Source organism: Rhipicephalus microplus, chromosome 3 (assembly GCF_043290135.1).
Source record: "Rhipicephalus microplus isolate Deutch F79 chromosome 3, USDA_Rmic, whole genome shotgun sequence".
Lineage (NCBI taxonomy): Eukaryota > Metazoa > Arthropoda > Arachnida > Ixodida > Ixodidae > Rhipicephalus > Rhipicephalus microplus.
The window spans coordinates 178,964,394-178,982,852 of record NC_134702.1 but is presented as its reverse complement, the minus strand read 5'-3'; the positions used below and the strand labels follow the sequence as shown (position 1 = coordinate 178,982,852).

General features: G+C 44.7%; 1 protein-coding gene across 3 annotated transcripts in view; it reads left to right on the top strand.

Annotated features, from left to right (window-relative positions):
• LOC119169695 (uncharacterized) overlaps positions 1-18,459 on the top strand; it is a 28,316-nt gene that overhangs the window by 1,778 nt on the left and 8,079 nt on the right. The window contains exons 2-4 of one of the 3 annotated variants that reach the window (XM_075890588.1): positions 5,045-5,108; positions 9,517-9,596; positions 9,676-9,901. In XM_075890588.1, the coding sequence (XP_075746703.1) occupies positions 9,779-9,901 (123 nt within the window). In that variant the 5' untranslated portion in view covers positions 5,045-5,108; positions 9,517-9,596; positions 9,676-9,778. Of the gene's footprint in view, positions 1-5,044; positions 5,109-9,516; positions 9,597-9,664; positions 9,902-18,459 lie in introns of all 3 variants that reach the window. The other 2 variants (XM_075890589.1, XM_037420727.2) reach the window with 2 other exon arrangements.

Below are 18,459 nucleotides of genomic sequence, written 5' to 3'. Positions count from 1 at the left end.
ACTACGCATGCTTGTGAATGCCTAAAATTAAATGAAAAACATTTTTTTATGACTATTATGCTCAAGTCTTACAAACAAAATCGTCAGAAAAAAAGCTTCGTTCGGTTCAGTTTACTTATGCCAGCAGTGCACTGTCGTCGTATTAATGGTTGTGATGCCTCACGGCGCGGCCGCAAAGCTCATAACATGCCACTGGCCTGGGAATACGACTGGTGTAGTTCTAAACTGTGAGTTAAATGCAGCTGCACTACTGTGTAACCTAGATATTGCGTAAGACGGCCGCACAGCGATTGCCGTTCGCAGAGTTCCCACTGATCCGTTCACCGAAGAGTCGATGACGCCAAGGTTTGAAGTTGGCAGACAGCGTTTCCTCGCCACATGTAGGATCTTGGTAGAGGCATTCGCAAACTCGGTGTGAAACTTGCGCACTGCTTTTTGCCGCGCTTTATTGATTTCCTGCTGGTCAGCAGTCGAGGTGCGTGTCGTCCGTAGCCAGTTTTGTTAGGTTTTCCCTTCAAATGAGGTGTATTAAGTATAGTGTAGTGGCGCACAAAGGCTACCAGTGTTATGACCGCGCCGCCGTACAGAAAAGGGTTTTGCGACACAGGCGGAGCAGTCCGAGTCATGACTGCCGAAAAATCGACAGTCATGATTTTTAACGTTAACAAATGCAGTGAGCATAAGATACACGAGGCCATGCAGGAAGTAGTAGACAAACACAAACGTATACGGGGCTCAGTATTTAAAGGGGCCCTCCAACACTATTGAAGTACCTATTTTTTATTTGTGCGTAGACCGATAGCTGAAGATAATTTTAGCATAGGTCTAAGCACTGATATCAATCGATGTAGTATTCTAATCATGCAATAAAGTCGCTACATCGCTGCCGACCTGATAAGCACGAAGTGGCACCCGCCTGAACTTTCCGGGTGGAAGTGACGCCGGATGGCTGCCGCCATATGATTAGATAAATTAGATGAAAAGCAATCATGGAGTAAGATCAAAATGCAGGTCACTAATCTGTCAGTGCTTGTACATGTCGCTTCAAGAATACCGACACCTCGGGGGCTGCAACCTCTCCTGGGTATGTTTCTGGTGTACCTTGCCGCACTTCCCTGACGACATTTTTTATATCTCATCGTCGCCTTCCATCTCAACACCTAGTCGCCCGCCATCCCCGACGGCCTCACGTTCGAGCCACTCAGCGCCCGCCGCACCTACATTCTGTCCCGGCGCGAAGACGCTAACGTTTTGGTACACCAACTGTCGAAATGTCTGCAACAAAATAGTAGATTTACATGCGCATCTGTCTGCAATTTCATCAAATACTGTCATGTGTGCTCACAGAAACCTAGCTTGACGCGAGTGTGACTGACTGCGAACTTTTTGACACTAGCCAGTACACAGTGTTCCGGAAAGATTAGTGTGGCCTGGGTGGCGTTGTCTTGACGGCTTTGCCAACTCCTGCAAAAGTGAACCGCCGGCTAGACTTGGAACATGATGATCTCGAGTCTCTTTTCGTCAAGCTTTTCTTACCACACAGCAGCGTGCTGATATATTGCACCTACTGCCCGCCTTCACTAAAGGATGAAGCGTATAAGCACCTTGATTCATCCCTCTTACTCGCCATGAGCAAACAGTATCCCAACGTTCTGGTATTCGGTGACTTTAGTGCTCATATTGACTGGATTTCACACGACCGCACCAACGACCTACTCCTAGAGGTCATGACATCAGCCAGCCTCGTCCAGGCATGCCTCGAACCCACATACTCTTCACGAGATGGTACCTCCTCTTCTTAGACCTTGTGTTCGTGGCCCACCCAACCCGAGTAACCTCCTGCACAACAAGTTAGGGTCTGTCTAGCAGCGATCATCGGGCCATTGAAGTGTGCTATGCTGCAGTGTTACCCCTAATTGTGCACCACACTCTTCAGCAGTGAAACTTTCACCAGACTGACCATACTAAGTTAGTGCACTTTGCGCACTGGTGCATGAACTCATGTGGCAATGACTGCCTTGGCAACTATGCACTGTGGTGCGACATGGCATCGGCAATTCAACGCGTGTGTATACCATCAGGCACCCGAACGTTCAAGTGAAGGCACTGCCCGTGGATCACCCCAGAAATCATGAAGGCAGCGAGACAAAGACGATTGCTGTTTTGGAAGGCCCCCGAACTTAAATGCCCTGTCACTTTCCAACTGGCGAAGGCCCACAAGCGCTCAAGGCAGTGATCCACAGAGCGTTAACACCACACCACCAGGCTGGCTGAGGAAGCTACGGAGCACCCCAAGTTGTTCAAGTCATACGTAAATATTCTTTGGTCATCATGTCAATGCCCCAGCTTCACCATCTGGGGAAAGCTTGTCGACTTCCCTTCGGAAGTCTCTTCTTTCTTAGCTGAACAATTTTTTTCCATCTATGTTAGAGCTCCCGCCGATGACACCAAATTACTTGACAAGTTCTCTCCACGTGATCAAGGAATGCACCCCACTCAGCTTCCCAACGACTCGCGTGACTATTCACTCCTCCTCTCAGCTACTTTTTCACCAGAAGCACTGTCCTCCATCATGTCTAAAATCAATCCATTTCGAAGCCTTGGTTCCGATGGCACGGCACCCACCTTCTTTCGACTGCTTGTGCCCCAAGTGCTTGTATCCCTGTGCACTGTGTTCCAACTCCTAGTTGATCATGGGACTGTACCTGCTTCTTAGAAACGTGCCTTGGTTACCCCTGTTCACAAAGGGAAATCCAAGCCCTCTGGCAAACCCAAGAACTATCGCTTAATCTCCATCAGGTTGATCATATGCCGTACGTTTAAACATGTGCTGAACAGCAAACTCCTTGACTTTCTCGAGCGGGCAAAGTTTTTTCATGCCGCACAGCATGGCTTTCGCCATGACCGCAGCTGCAGCATTATTTCTTGTATTTTAATTTCGCAGGTCAGCACTATTTCTTGTATTTTGAATTTTCAAAGTCGGATAACTTCAGACTGCGTGCCGTTATCACTGCCGTTTTCGCTTCATCAGTTTGTCTGTACGTCAACAAGGGGGCGGGTGTTGAATAGTGTTACAGCACCCCTTTAAGGGAGCACGAAAGTTCTGTAACGGCTAAAGGTAACAGGAATGTAGCAGTGTAATGAAAAATAGGGCTCTAAGGAACTACGATAGGAACGATATTGTGAGAAGGATTTGGAAAGGTGTTGTGGTTCTTGGTCCCACATTTGACTATGCATGTCAATATGGTTGATTGGTCGAGTTGGTAACTCATGATGGTTTGAAATACGAGCGTGATATCTATACCGGGAAAGGAAATACGCGGACAAGCGCTTACTACCTACTGAAAGTTTAATTGGAAAGCTGTGAAATATATACTTACAGAGGAAACATTTCGTAAGCACATATGATTGGACCACATTGCAAACCGAATATTACAAAACCGATGAAATATTTGTGTATATCAGCCCCACCTTATCAATGCCCACTTTTGCCTTACCGTGATTCCTTAATGCCAATGGCAATCTGTCACTGTCAAAGAACGCAAGCTTCTTAAAAGACAGAGCTATTGGCCGTTTGCTCACGCAAATCAAGTCATCACGTGCTAAGTTTGCAGCTTGAATGATAAATCTTTTGCGCTCATCTTTGAGTTTCTTAACCACAATTGTGCTCTGAAACTGATCTTCACAGCCCCATCTTCTGACATATTGCGCCAGAAAAGCATCTTTGCCTCTGCGAAGGTTAAACTTTCAGTTGAAAGTAAGCCCTTGTCAGTGTGTTTCCTGTCCATGTCTACTATTTTGTGCTTGTATTTCAAGCCATACTGACAAAGCAGTCTTGTGCATGAGATCAGAGGTTCAAGCAAGATTAGAAATTAAGCAATGTGGCGTAGGTTGGCCTGCTTTAGGAGCACATGATAATACACCAAATCACTCTGACATGAAATGGTCTTTTGAGGGCAGAGAAGCTAGCAGCCAGATTGAATTTGTGGAGCGACTGAACGAAACGATGGAGAAGTGTTGGGCTAAGAAAGTTTTCATGTTCTTGTACATGAAAAATGTCAATACAAAAGGCCAGAAGTGAACCTGAAAATTACCAAGCAAATATTTGGGCAACGGCAGGAGGCCGAGCTATAAGGAAACATTGGGTACAAAGCAGCTGTAAAAAATGGAGAGAGGCACGTGGTAAGTGGGCATGCTTGAAAAATTATCGATGGAGATCTACCGAACTTTCAAGCCAGAAATTGCCAAGGAAGAGATCTACAACAGTTTATAGCATAGTTCTCTGCTGTTTAAAATCAGGAAGAGGTGTTGTGAACAAAAATGTACTGAGCCAAATACAAAGACATACATGCATTATGTATTCATGTGGAGAGAAGGAGGAGACAGCTGAACATTTGTTACTGCTCTGTGAAGGACTTTGCCGTATAATGCAAGATAAGGGTACAGAATTTGTAAAAGCATTGGGATTTAAAGACAGTGAAAGCAAAATAGACTTTAAAGGGATACTGACACAAAATTTCGTGGCCGAGATAGCCTGCACGATCGATTAACATGTACATGCATAGATCATCTATCAAATATCAACAGCCATTATAGGTTGCAAGTCATTTTACATAAATTTAAAAGTGCAAGTTTTGAAAGTAATGAGGCCATCAAAAGTCATATTGTGACTCCCTCACTTTCCTCACGTCACCATGCTCCAGTTAATAAAGCATGTTATGATGATGTCATAGCTGCCATTTTGGGGGGTGGGCATTCCTTCTACCTATTTATGCATCTCAGCGGCTGCTTGCGAGTCTGTGGTCACGGCGTACGTGTTGAAAGTTTTGTGTTTAGCGACACTGCTGTTCTGTTTCCTGTTCGAAAGTACTTTTGATGTAGGCCGTGCGGAAGTGTGTCACAGTTCTGTGTGCCGACGTGGTCGAGTGTTGTATACGCTTGGTGGTGATATTTGTACTTGGAGGGGCTTGTCATTTTGGATCTTTCTAACTGAAATTGTTTTGTTATAAGGAGAATTTAAATAATTATTTATCATGTGTTGCAGGAAATGATGTGTTGTGTGATGACTAACAGATGCCCAGCAACACATCGCAGCAAAAAAGCACAAGGTCAGAGTTTGTCTGTCAGTACCCCTTCTAGTGGGTAGAAGTAACTAGGGGGGTGGCTACCTGATTGGTGGCCACAACCAAGGCATGAGTGAAATTTAATGCTTCTCTACATAGTGCTAGTATTTTGTATCGCAGCTCTGTGACGGGTGTCACCACCCTACTGAAGTTTTAAGTTTATTTTATTTGTTTCTGATACAGAAAGAGGAGTAAGAGCTAAAGGCTGTATTGCCTGACAGAGGCTCCCACTCCCATGCGCATTCGTCATGCGTGTACATGTTTGCATGCGATGCAAGTATACAAACAATAGAGCAACCAGAAAAATCAAAACATGCATGTACATAATTGTCACTGCAAATAAAGCATTACAGGTAGACATCATACATGAAAACTCTTCATGAAAACAAACATATCATACAGACACTCCAAGAATATATACCTATATGCATTAAATTGTGAATTTTCAAATTGTAGCACAATCTATATATGCGGTACACGTAGAAATTTAGACAGATATATAATATATATTGATAGAGATATATAGATAGATATATGAATGGGTACAGCCTTATCCATCCATTCATACAGCTTTGTTCATGAAAGTGCAGACTGCAACACTTTTCAGCTAAAGGAAGCTTGCTCATTGCATTTGCCAAATTTCTTCCGGACATATTGTGAGAGCATGAAGGAAAAAAAGACGACTGTGCCTGTGTGGGTAGGTTAGCTTTTGCAAGCCGCATGTCGGCGCCATGTGCTGTAGGCAGAATCGATCAACTGCAAAAGTGTGCAGTTTTTTTTTTCTGTAAAAACAATGATGACAACAAGAAATGGTAAATTACCTGATTGGTACATGTATTTTAACTGGAACTGTCGCGTCTTTAGATGTTCACCCTTCCGAAACCATGCATGGGTGTGTTCTTATTACGGGACATTATAAGGAAATTCTGTCTTTATAACTGTTTAGTTACATAGTGCTTTATGCAGTCTGCATTGCGCCTCCACTTATGTTCGGTGCAACTGAATTACTCCTGTTCACAGCCGAAAGTAACAGGTTACAACAAACTTTCATTTAAAGTTCTATGCTTGAATATTGTGAATACTGCATTGAGCCGACGAAATAGGAGTTAAAAGCAGGGAAAGGCGTAGTATACATTGCATGTTCAGAGAGGCAGCCTCATCCGAAAATTGTACATCCACAAGAAATAAAGTCATATTTAGGTGAGCTGCTCGTTTGTGTGCAGTCATTCGTAAGTAAACTCCCAAAGCCGATTGAGGAATGATGGAGAAACATATGTGCCAGTCTTTCAGTTCGCTCATGGAAGTAACTACAGACATTTTATTTCAATGTGTAATTAAGTTGAGGATTATGAAACGGTGTGTCAGAATAAGAATCTTTGTGAATGCAAAAAAGCAAATGCCTACTCGAAACCACAATTTTTATTCAAATGCGCAGATTCAAATGTGCTGCCCTTGTATTTCCGTGGTATTTCGTTGAAATGTTCTCGTGATTGTGGGTTCTGCATGATTTAGTGATATTTCACGCCGTGGTGTCACAAACATAAATACACATCACCTCGGTGAATCGTCGTTTTTTCTACAAGTATTTACAACTGCGCAGTATGATTAGTTCTTGGAATTTATGATATATTAGCCTTTATTCCTTATATAATGTAAATGCAAGGTCAAAAGCGGTATCAGCGTCGGTACCGAAGCAGCAAGAGCTGACCGAATGTACGGGCAGCGTCGCAGCAGCAACCAGGCAGTCTTCGCTCATGCCTAGCGCCAACGTGTCCGATGTCGCTGCAGTAGTGGGCATTCCTCTTCACTACACTTCGTCCCACGTCGGAAAAGGAGCCATCCTGGCAACTCACGGTGAACAGAGTACAAGCGGATCGTAATAAGGTTTCAACCGCTGTACGTGAACGGTTTCACAACCCCGAAAGCGCTGGTCTGTGGATGGCATAACGGGTTCGACGACGTAGTTAACATGTGAAGTCTGTGAGACAATGTGGTAAGGTCCCTGGTATTTCGAAACAAGCTTCGAGGAAAAGCCTGTAGGCACAACTTAAACCCAAAGCCACACAAGAGTGTCCGGAACAAAGTTAGAGTACGGCTGGTTATCGTCACGTTGAGATTTTTTTCTCCATTGGTCGACAGTTGTAAATGACTGGGGGAGCTTACGGCATTCCTCGGCACGGTGGGCAGCTTCAGAGATAGGCGTAGATTCGGAGGAATCTGGGTGGTAGGGTAGAATGGTATCTAGTGTGGTGCAAGGGTCTCGGCCATATAACAGGAAAAATGGCGAAAAGCCCGTAGTTGCCTGTGGAGCAGTGTTATATGCGTACGTCACGAAAGTCAGAATGAGGTCCCAATCGAAGTGGTCTGAGGCAACATACTTTGATATTATGTCCCCTAGGGTGCGGTTGAATCTTTCCCTCAATCCATTCATCTGCGGATGGTAGGCGGTAGTAGTCTGGTCAATTATACGGCATTCGGCAAGGAGTGCCTTGACGACTTCAGAGAGGAATACACGTCCTCTGTCGCTGAGAAGTTCACGCGGTGCGCCGTGACGGAGAATGAAGTTCCGCAGGAGAAAAGAAGATACGTCGCGTGCTGTGGCAGCAGGCAAAGCGGCTGTTTCTGCGTATTGCGTCAAATAGTCGACAGCAACAACAATCCAACGGTTTCCGGAAGCCGTGAATGGAAGAGGCCCGTACATATCGATCCCAACGCGGTCAAAAGGCCTGGCTGGGCAAGGGATTGGCTGGATCGGATCAGAAGTATGATGAGGCAGAGCTTTCCGTCATTGCCACTGCGGGCATGACTGAATGTACTTGCACAAAAAGGTGTACATGCCTCGCCAATAAAACCGGGAGGAAAGCCGAGCGTATGTTTTGAAGGTGCCCGCATGTGCGCACTGAGGGTCAGCGTGGAAAGCTGAACATATTGCAGCACGAAGATGGCGAGGTATGACCAGTAACCACTTTTGGCCATCAGACTTGTAATTCCTGCGATAAAGTAGGCCATCGCGGACCTCAAAGTGAGCCGCTTGATGGCACAACGTTCGAGAAGGTGGAGAAGTCGACGGATCTGAAAGGAATCTCAGAAGAGAGCTGATCCAGTCATCCTTGCATTGCTCAGACTCCAGGTCACACTTTTCTGGGAACGCAACCATTTCGTCCATGGCAGATAAACACGCAGAGCTTTTGGGGGACACAGGTGAGCGTGATAGAGCGTCGACATCAGTGTGACGTCGGCCAGACCTGTAGACATCGCGCATGTCGAACTCTTGCAACCGCAAAGCCCAGCGAGCTAAACGCCTGGAGGGGTCCTTCAATGTGAATAACCAACAAAGCGCATGGTGATCGGTGACTACACCGAAGGGGCGACCATATAGGTACGGTCTAAATTTACCTAGAGCCCATATAATTGCCAGACACTCCTTCTCTGTCACAGAATAGTTCTTCTCCGCTTTGGTGAGGGTAGCAGAGACATTCAGTGTTTCGTGTTCTTAGAGTTCCCGCTGCTTCATTTAACAAAGCGTCAATGACACCGGTGCTTGAAGTAGACATTTAGTGTTTTCTGGGCATGTGTAGAATCTTGCCAGACAGAGTCACATATTCAGTGTAAGGCATGGGCAGTGCTTCTTGCTCCTTTTTATGGACTTTCTGCTCTTTACCTAAATTGCGACATGCGTCACCTTCAGTGACTTCCGTCAGGTTGTTTGCTTCATCTGATCCAGTTACGTAGTGAATCCGTGCTGACACATGGACAGTGCAGGGTAAGGGGCATTTGCTCGCTCACTGGGGCGGTGGTGCCCTTTCTCACTATAGGAGTGAGGGTGAGGTTTGTGCTGTGTGGGCTCAGTGATGGTAGAGGAAATGCAGTAATTGATTTCACTTGCAAGCTATGTATAAAGACAAAGGTATATGGTCATGTAGAGTTGCAAAACACAACGACCTGCACAGTCGATGTAGCGCCAGCTAAACACAAACGCAGATTAGGCGTGCAGCAGCAGACTATCCAGTGCTTCTTTTGCCTCCCGTTCACTAGGATTCCTTGAATAATTTCCAGCTCCACTGAGGCCGACTTGCACTAGTCACTATTTTCAATTTCAGTGGAATAAAATCACATAAATATCTTCTAGTATCCACTATCACTATTGTGTGTCGCAAACCAAGCAGTATATTTAAGTATTAAAAGGTTTGACTTGTCTGAGCTACATTGATGACAATTAAATAAGGGAATGCTGAGCACAGTGAGATAATAACGTAAGAATAGGCCATCATGCAATAGTATTGATGGTTTCACTATATCATTTCAAACACATCTGAAAAGTACTCATTTTAGCTGTTGTTGTAAGTACCCGTTTTGTTGCGTATGTGTCTTATCTTTTTATACACTGTTGCAGATTTTTTTGACGACCGCTATATGAAGGCAGCAGCAATAAGGCACAAGCCAAGACCATTTCATTCTAGCCACAGAGACAAGGTAAGTGGCATTTCACTTCATTTCTTGGCAATAAGCTTTGGTGTTTCCACCCTCAACAACAGAAGCAGATTTATTTCAGGAGGACATTGCAGGAGAGCCAGTACACCAGACAGTGTCGAGTGCGGCTTGTGAGTTGAGACAAGCCATGAAAACATTGCCACTACCAGCGTGTGAGCCAGGTCATGTCGCAGATAAATGTGCTCAAGTGCGGATACTGGCCCACGACGAAGCAACACAGGCAGATGAAAGGAAACTTCAGTCAACAAGTGCCACAACACAAACACAGCCTCAGGCTTTTTCTTCAGGTATGCATTTAGACGAAGACTAAAAGAAGTTTGTTCTGCCGGGGGAGCAAGATATTGAATGCGTATGTGTGTGTGCATGCGTGAGAGAGAGAAAAAAAAGTGAGTGAGCAGTTCGATATCGGTTGCTGCACTGACAAGGCAGGTAGGACGAGGGTTTTCATTCTTTCAGTCCACTCTACTCAGGATGCTGCACGCGTTCCGGTCTGTATACCTGCTGCTCGCGGGTGTCGAAGCTTGAGGAAATGAGGTTAATATCCAAGTGTTTAGATACTGTGAATAAACAGATACGCCGGTAATGCTTTGTTCGAGCTATTATATCCTTCACATTACACCGGTCGTGGTGTGTTTCACTTTCTTCAGCTTTGCTGCACAGTATCTGTTGAGATGGTTTCGATGGCACGATTAGCATGGATTATGGTATTTATTATTCTTGAGAGACTTTACGTCCGTGTTCCTGTAGGGTCAGTCGTTATGATCATCATCAGCCTGACTACGCTCACTGCAAGACAAAGGCCTCTCCCATGATCCACCAATCAACTCGGTCTTGTGCTTTCTTCTGCCACGTTACACCTGCGAACTTTTTAATCTCATCGGCCTGCCTAACTTTCTGTTTCCATTTCGTGCATTTCCCTTCTCTGGGAATTCAGTCAGATACCATTAATGACCAGCGGTTATCCTGCTTACGTGCTTCGTGCTCGGCCCATGTCCATTTCTTCTTCTTCTTGATTTCAACTATGATACCCTTAACCCCGGTTTGTTCCCTGACCCACTCTACTCTCTTGTCTCTGATGGTTACACCTATCATTTTTCTTTCCTTCGCTCACTATGTCGTCCTTAATTTAAGCTGAACCCTCTTTTTAAGCCTACAAGTTTCTGCTCCATAGCGAAGTATCGACAAGATGCAGCTGTTCTATACCTTTCTTTTGACAGCTAGTGGCAGATTACCATTCGCGATTTGAGAATGCTTGCCGAATGTGATTCACCCCATTTTTAATCTTCTAGTTATTTCACTCTCATGCTCATGTCCGTGGTTGCTACCTATCCTAAGTAAGACGTATTCCTTCACAGCTTCCATCGTCTCTCCATCCTATCTCAAAGGCTGTTTTTTGCCAAGACTGTTGCACATGTTTCTGTATATTAATTTCCAGACCTTCATTTCTGCTCTCCGTGTTCAGTAATTATGAGCTGTAATCCGTTCCCTCAGTTACTCATCAAGGCAAAGTCATCAGCGTATCGCAGGTTACTAAGACACTCTCTATTATCTCTTATCCGTAACTCATCCCAATCTAGGGTCTTTAAAACCTGTAAACAAGTGGTGAGTAGCATTGGAGAGATCGTGTCCTTCTGCCTTACGTCCTTCTTTATTGGGATTCTGTGGCTTTATTTATGGAAAACTATGTTGGCTGTCGATCCACTGTAGATTTTTTGTAGTGTGTTTATGTCAGGATGTTCAATGCCCTGATTCTGTAGTGCCTGCATTACCGCTGATGACCGAGTCAAATGCCTTCTCGTAATCTATGAAGGCTCTGTATAGGGGTTGGTTGTATTCTGCTCATTTATCTATTACTTGAGTGATAGTATGAATGTGGCCTATTGTGGAGTAGCCTGTACGAAATTCTGCTCAGTCTTTTGGTTGATTGAACTCGAATGTCGCCTTGATTCTATTAGGTATTTTTTTTGTAAATAGGTTGTAGAGAACCCACAATTGGCTGATCGGCCTGTAATTTTTCAAGTCCCTGACATCTCTTTTCTTATGGATTAAGATGATGTTGGCGTTCTTCCAAGATTCTGGTACCCTTCCCGTCAAGAGAAACTTTGCATATAAGGTGGCCGATTTTTCGAACAAAATTTCTCTGCCATCTTTAAGCAGGTCCGTTGTTACCTTATGCTCACGAGTCGCTTTGCCTCTTTGCATTCCTTTTAGGGCTTTTGTTATTTTCCCTGTTGTTACTGGTAGGGTGCCAAATTACTCTGGCCTATCATTGCTTTTTATGAAATCGTTATTGTTTCAGCTTCTGTACAGCTCTCTATAGAACTTCTCTTTCACTTCAACTATCCTATTCATATTGGTTTTGACATAGTCTTTCTTGTCCCTTAATGCATACTTATGGTTTTTGCCTATGCACAAGTTTGCCTTTGCAGGTTTTAGGCCTCAACCACTTTTTACAGCCTTCTGAATTCTCTTCGTGTTCTACATTCTGATGTCAGCTACCTTACGCCTATTGATCAACTTTGAAAGCTCCACTACCTCTATTTTGTCGGTTGCATTTGAGGCTTTCGTGGTTTGTCGTCTTTTAATGGTATTTTTCGTCTCCTGAGTAGTTAGATAGTTTGCCAGTGTTCTTTATAGTGACTGTATCTTCGTTTTTTATTCCTATTTTTGTCGATACTAGTAAGATTATAGTTCACTGTGTCAATGCTAACATCGGTTATCTCGTTTTGAAGCTCGAATCTGTTCTGAACCGAAATTCCGAATTTCTTCATTTTTACTCTCACTGCTAGCGGATTAATTAGCTTCTTACGTATCAGTTTATGCCTTTGCCTTTTTAAATCTAGCTAAATATGAGGTCTTACTATTCTATGGTCCCTGCATCGAATCTTTCCAACTACTTCTACATCCTGTACCATGTCTGGGCGTGCACACAAAATGAAGTCTTTTTCATTTTTAGTTTCGTCATTACTAATGGATTTCGCCACGACCACTTACGGTTAGCTCATTTTCTCAAAAAGCTATACAAGATTCTCAAAATATTACGCTCTGCTTACTCTAATAATAACTTCCCTATGGCATTTCTAGAGCCGATGCCATATTCCTCCACTGCATGATGTCCGGCCTGTTTTTTGCCCACTTTGGCCTTAAAGTCGCCCATCAGTATACTGTACTGTGTTTTTACTTTAATAGAAGCGTTCAGCCAAATCATCATCATGGCTGGATGTAGGCACATAGACCTTTACCACTTTTATCTCGTACCTTTGTTTTAACTTAAATATGATACTTGCCACCCTCTCACTGATGCTATACTATTCCCTTATGTTGCCAGAGATATTGTTGTGTCGGGAAGAGAGATATTGATGAGGGCAACCACAAAACTTGTACGAGGAGCTGGTTGACGTGCCAGACCCAGTCTGTTGGCATATTTCGATCGCCCCTATCTCCAGGAACATGACCAAGGAGCGGCATCACAAAAGGCAAGAGGAGCACGTAAATTGGATCATAAAATTAGTCAGAGGCAATGAGAATGTGCTATACGTTGACACTTCCAGGTGTAACTGGAAGCGCTGCGTCGTCGCAATAGTAAGCAGCAACACGAGAAGCATGGTGTCCAGTTCATCACTGTACACTACATTGATCACCAAGGTCGAGTGCTTCGCCATCGCATTGGCGATTAACCTTCGTATTCACAAACGCTCCTCAACTCAGCTTTCACCCTTCACTTGACTGAGTTGAGCACTGCGCCACCGCTCGGCTGAAAATGACACTGCACTACTCATGAATCCCAGCAGATTATCGCTGAAATGCAGTGACTTGCCGTGCCTGGAGACGGCGCTCCCATCGGCTTTCTCAGGTGAAGGTGAAGCGTTGAGTGAAGGGACATTCTCGAATACGAGGGTAAAAGTCTAGAGCGCAATGGCGGCTAGATGCACATCACCATACTCTCAGATTTGCAAGAGGCATGCCGGCTATTCACGAAAGGCCGCCTCCCATTAAACATTTGCAAATTTTTAGGCGGCGAAGTGAGCAACACTTACAGGTTGGTCTGGTGCCCGAGACATGCAGACCTAGAGGGTAATGAGAGGGTGGACACTCTAGCTAGAGTGCTCACGAATCAAGGGGAGCAGCAGCCTTTCGCGCTGTTATCACTACCCAGTACTACGCACGATGGCTTTCGCGAGGAGGAGGAAAATGACCCAGCTGGGATGGCTCCGCGAGAGCTTTTTGCTCACCAGCGATGCACGCAAGAGAAATATGGAGCCCCCCACAAATCTCTCGAAGGGGAAGACGCCGTAGACCTCTGCAAGATTGAAACGGGAGTTTATCCAAATTTATCACGACTGCACAAAATTTCTCCAACTTTGTTTGGGCGTGATTGTCCGTGGTGTCGCGACTCGCCAACGACCCTTTACCGTATCTCGTGGAGTTGTGCTAAACGACCAAATGAACTCGATTGCTTACAGCGTGTGTATAGAATGGAAAACTCTTTGGAGTAGTGGGAGGCACTCCTCACTAGCTTGGACACGGAGGTACAACAAGCACTCCTGGACCACGTTTGGCTGGCGGCGCAAGCCAGGGGAGCCTTGGACATGGGGCCCCACCCATCTAGCTCCTTAACCTCTTCTTTTTCAACCCAATAAAGTTATTTCTATCAAAGGTCTGTGTAGAAAACAGATTGAAGATGGAGCTCGGAGGTGAGGAAGAAGAAGCAGCCAGGGTCACGCTCTGCACATTTTTTTCTTTCTGTTCTGTCAACAATAAACCGAAGACGTATCGGTTATGCGGTCTCTCTGGTCCTTCTGAAACATGGTGCCGTGACCAGGATTTGATCTGAAGACAGACGCAGAGACTTCAACCCCATTCGCAACAACGGGTTGAAGAACGAAGCAGCGGCGTCTGGCTCAAGGACGAACCGTCGAGAGAAGGACCACGACCGACGACTGTTGGAGACGCACATAAAAAGGCAAGAGCTCTTTCAACACGTTTTAGGCATGAATAAAGAGGTCCTATCGAAGAAGCGGAAGACGCTTCGAGCAAATGTGACGACGCTTATGAGCGAAATCGATAAGAAGATAGAAGAAGACGCCGATCGAGCGCAACTTATGACGCTTCTAAACCAGATGAAAAGCGTGTCACAGACGCTAAGACAAGTTAACGAACAGATAGAACCGTTCATTGAAGAAGACAGCGCGGAGGCAGAATTTGAAAGAGTTTTGCATTATGAGATGAAGATCGTCGCTGCAACGACAAAAATTGAGGAGCGATTACGCGAGTTAGAACAAGCGACGCAACTGACTACGAGAATAGTCACAGAACAGGCGAGTTCAGTGCAAGGTACTGACCAAATCTCGGAGACGCAAGAGCTTGTTAAGTTGCCACGCCTTGAAATGATCAAGTTTGATGGGAAAAAAACAGCATGGCCAAGGTTTTGGCATCAGTTCGAGACATCGGTGCATAACAGAGTGAATATGCCGAAGAATCAAAAATTTAATTATCTTCTGGCGTCTCTGAGCGGGGAGGCTGCTTCCCTCATAGAAGGCTTGCAGTTTTCTGATCAGAATTACGAGCATGCAGTCGCTCTTTTGAAAGAAACCTTCGGACGAGAAGATAATTTAAAAGAGAACTACATAAAAGAGCTTGCAAATTTGGAAGCAGTGAAGAGTCCTAAAGATGTAGATAGGTTGAAGAAACTCTTCCAAAAGTTGCAAGTGAACACACGAGCACTGCAGTCGTTAGGAGTGGAAATGGATAGTTACGCCACAGTGATAGCTCCTGTTGTAAAATCTGCGCTACCGGTGGATATGAGGATTGAGATGAAGATGAAGGAGTTAAAGAAAGGTGACAACAGACCAGCAACTACGGAATCGAACTCAGCGTCAAGAAACAGCACGAGCAGTTTGAAAGAAATTATGGAGTTTTTAAACATATATATACGCAGCAGAGAAGAAACTCGAGAGGAAAAATACGACGTTACTCAGCCACCGCACAGTATGAGGCGGACTAGAACATCTACGTTTCAAAGCACCTCGATGAAAAAATGCATCTTTTGTGAGATGACTGGACACTACACGGAAGATTGCAGAAGAAACATTACTATGCAACAGAAGAAAGAAGCCTTACAACGGGAACGAAGGTGCTTCAGATGCACCAGACCTCACCACACGGCGAAGATATGCCGTGCTATGTACGCTGCAAAACATGCAAGGGAAGGCACGCGACATCCATGTGTCGACCACGTACGCCTGCAGGAAAGTCAGCACAGCAGCAAAGCGGTGATGTTGAGCAAGTGCGTAAAAGCGCACAACCTGACCGCTTAGACACCAGCAAGTCCTGCAACATGCACGCACAGCAGTCTGATGAACAGAAGTGCATACTACTGCAGACAGCCTTTTCGTGGACGGAGGGAGAAGACAGCGGGTGCTACACACGGATTCTGCTGGACAACGGGAGTCAGAGGACATTCATCCTCAAAAGATTGTCAAGAAAACTAGCGTGCAAGGTAAAAAGATCTGAAAGGATTACTGTAGGATCATTTGGAGGAGGAGAGATGGAACTAGACATGAAAGTCGTCGAGGTCAGCGTGAGGAAGGATCCCACATCAGAGCCAGTCACGATTGAGGCACTGGAGATAGAAGTTATATCCAGTGACGTGCTACCATCGCCACCATTGACAATACACGAAAGAGCAAGATCGATGGGAATTCGTTTGGCTGATGACAACCAGAAGAAGGACAAAGATAGAAAAAATATGGAAACTTCTATATTAATTGGAGCAGATTATTACTGGACTGTCGTCACTGGTCGCATTTGCGAGATTCATCCAAAAGTAATGGCAATAGAAACAATATTGGGATGGACGGTTCAAGGTCCTGTAGGACTTCATTGTGTGCCGATGAAATCATCGACGGTTATGGTACTCAAGGTCAGTGCCAAGTCGGACACGACTGCGGACCAACTGCAGAGATTCTGGGACTTGGAAAACATGGGCATCAAGGAGAACCCAGCAACAAAGATGAACGATGAACATGTGCTAGACTACGTCCGACAAACAATGGAGTTCAAGGCAGGAAGATACCAAGTGCGGCTACCATGGAAGGAAAACGTGACATTGGACGACAACACCACCATTGCAGAGAAGAGGCTTATCCAGGTGACCAAAAAATTATGCAAGGATAAAGATGAACTCCTAGCCTATGACAAAGCTATTCGAGAGTACTTTGAGCAAGAAATAGCAGAAAACGTCGAAGAAGATGCTGGATCCGATATACAGAACAAATTTGTATACTACATGCCGCATCAAGCAGTAATCAAGAAGGACTGAACAACGACAAAAATACGGATCGTCTTTGACGCATCGTCAAGCCAGAATCCAGGTGAATCCTTAAATGACAATTTGGAAAAGGGGCCAAACCTAAACCCCGACATCACAAGCTTGCTGATGAACTTTCGACATCACAAGATCGCTATGTCAGCCGACGTGGAAAAAGCTTTCTTGCAGATCAAGATACATGAAAATGACCGAGACGCACTGCGATTCATATGGTGGGAAAGAATACCCAGCGAAGATATGCCAACCCCGAAGATAAAAACGTGGAGGATGACGAGGGTTACTTTCGGAACTACACCAAGTAGCTTCCTTCTAGCGGCCACGATTCATCGACATTTGGATAAATTCGAAGAAAAATATCCTGCAGTTGTGGCGCAACTCCGGAAAGGAATCTACGTCGATGACGTTTTACTAGGAGCCGACGAATACTCGACATCGACAAAGATATACAAAAAAGCACGAGATATTTTTCGCTATGCGGGAATGAATTTAAGAAAATGGATTTCAAATGACGCCGAGCTAAGAAAACACTTTGATGAAGAAGGAGAGGATCTGGATCGAGGGATAAGAAAAGAGGGACAAATCAAGATTTTGGGACTGAAATGGAATTTCGTAGACGACGTGTTGAGCTTTCCCGACACTACATGGCGAAATGACAAGGACACGAGACAACTCTCAAAAAGACAGGTTTTGCAGGACATGGCAAAGCTATATGACCCTTTAGGTTTTTTGACACCATTTTCAGTCAGAGCAAAAATATTGCTGCAAAAAATTTGGATGGATAAACTGAAATGGGATGACCCGTTACCAAGCCAGCATAGATCAACTTGGAAGGACTGGTCGGAGGAGCTTCAGCACTTAGATGACTTCACCGTTAACAGATGCTATGACAACAGACAAGCTGAAGTGAAAGCATCGACTCTGCACGTGTTCTCCGATGCGAGTCCAATGGCATATGGAGCAGTAGCATACATTGTAACAGAATACTCCGATGGAAGCAATGAAGTAAATTTAATCATTGCAAAGGGTAGAGTCGCTCCAATCAAAAAGATCACACTAGCAAGATTGGAGTTGTTGGCGGCCACAATATCAGTCAGATTGGCCAGTCATATAACCGAGAATTTCATCAGGAAACTGAGGAATGTGAAATTCTGGACTGACTCTCAAATTGTGTTATGCTGGATAAAGTCAAACAAGACGAAAGATCTGTTTGTTCGCAACTGCGCAGCAGAAATTAAGAGCAAGTCCAATGAGAGTCAATGGGGTTATGTTAAAAGTGATGAAAATCCTGCGGATTTTATGACAAGGGGGATGAAGATGAAACGTTTGCTGGACAGTGAATTACGGTGGAAAGGCCACACGTGGATCAAGAATGAAAAACAAAGCCCTGATTATGACATCACGCATGAATCGGACAGTGATGACAACAAAGACGAAGAAAAGACAGTGGTATGCTTAACTACCACCACGAGTGAAGAAAAGATAATTGATGTGAGCAGATTTGGATCATACAAGAAA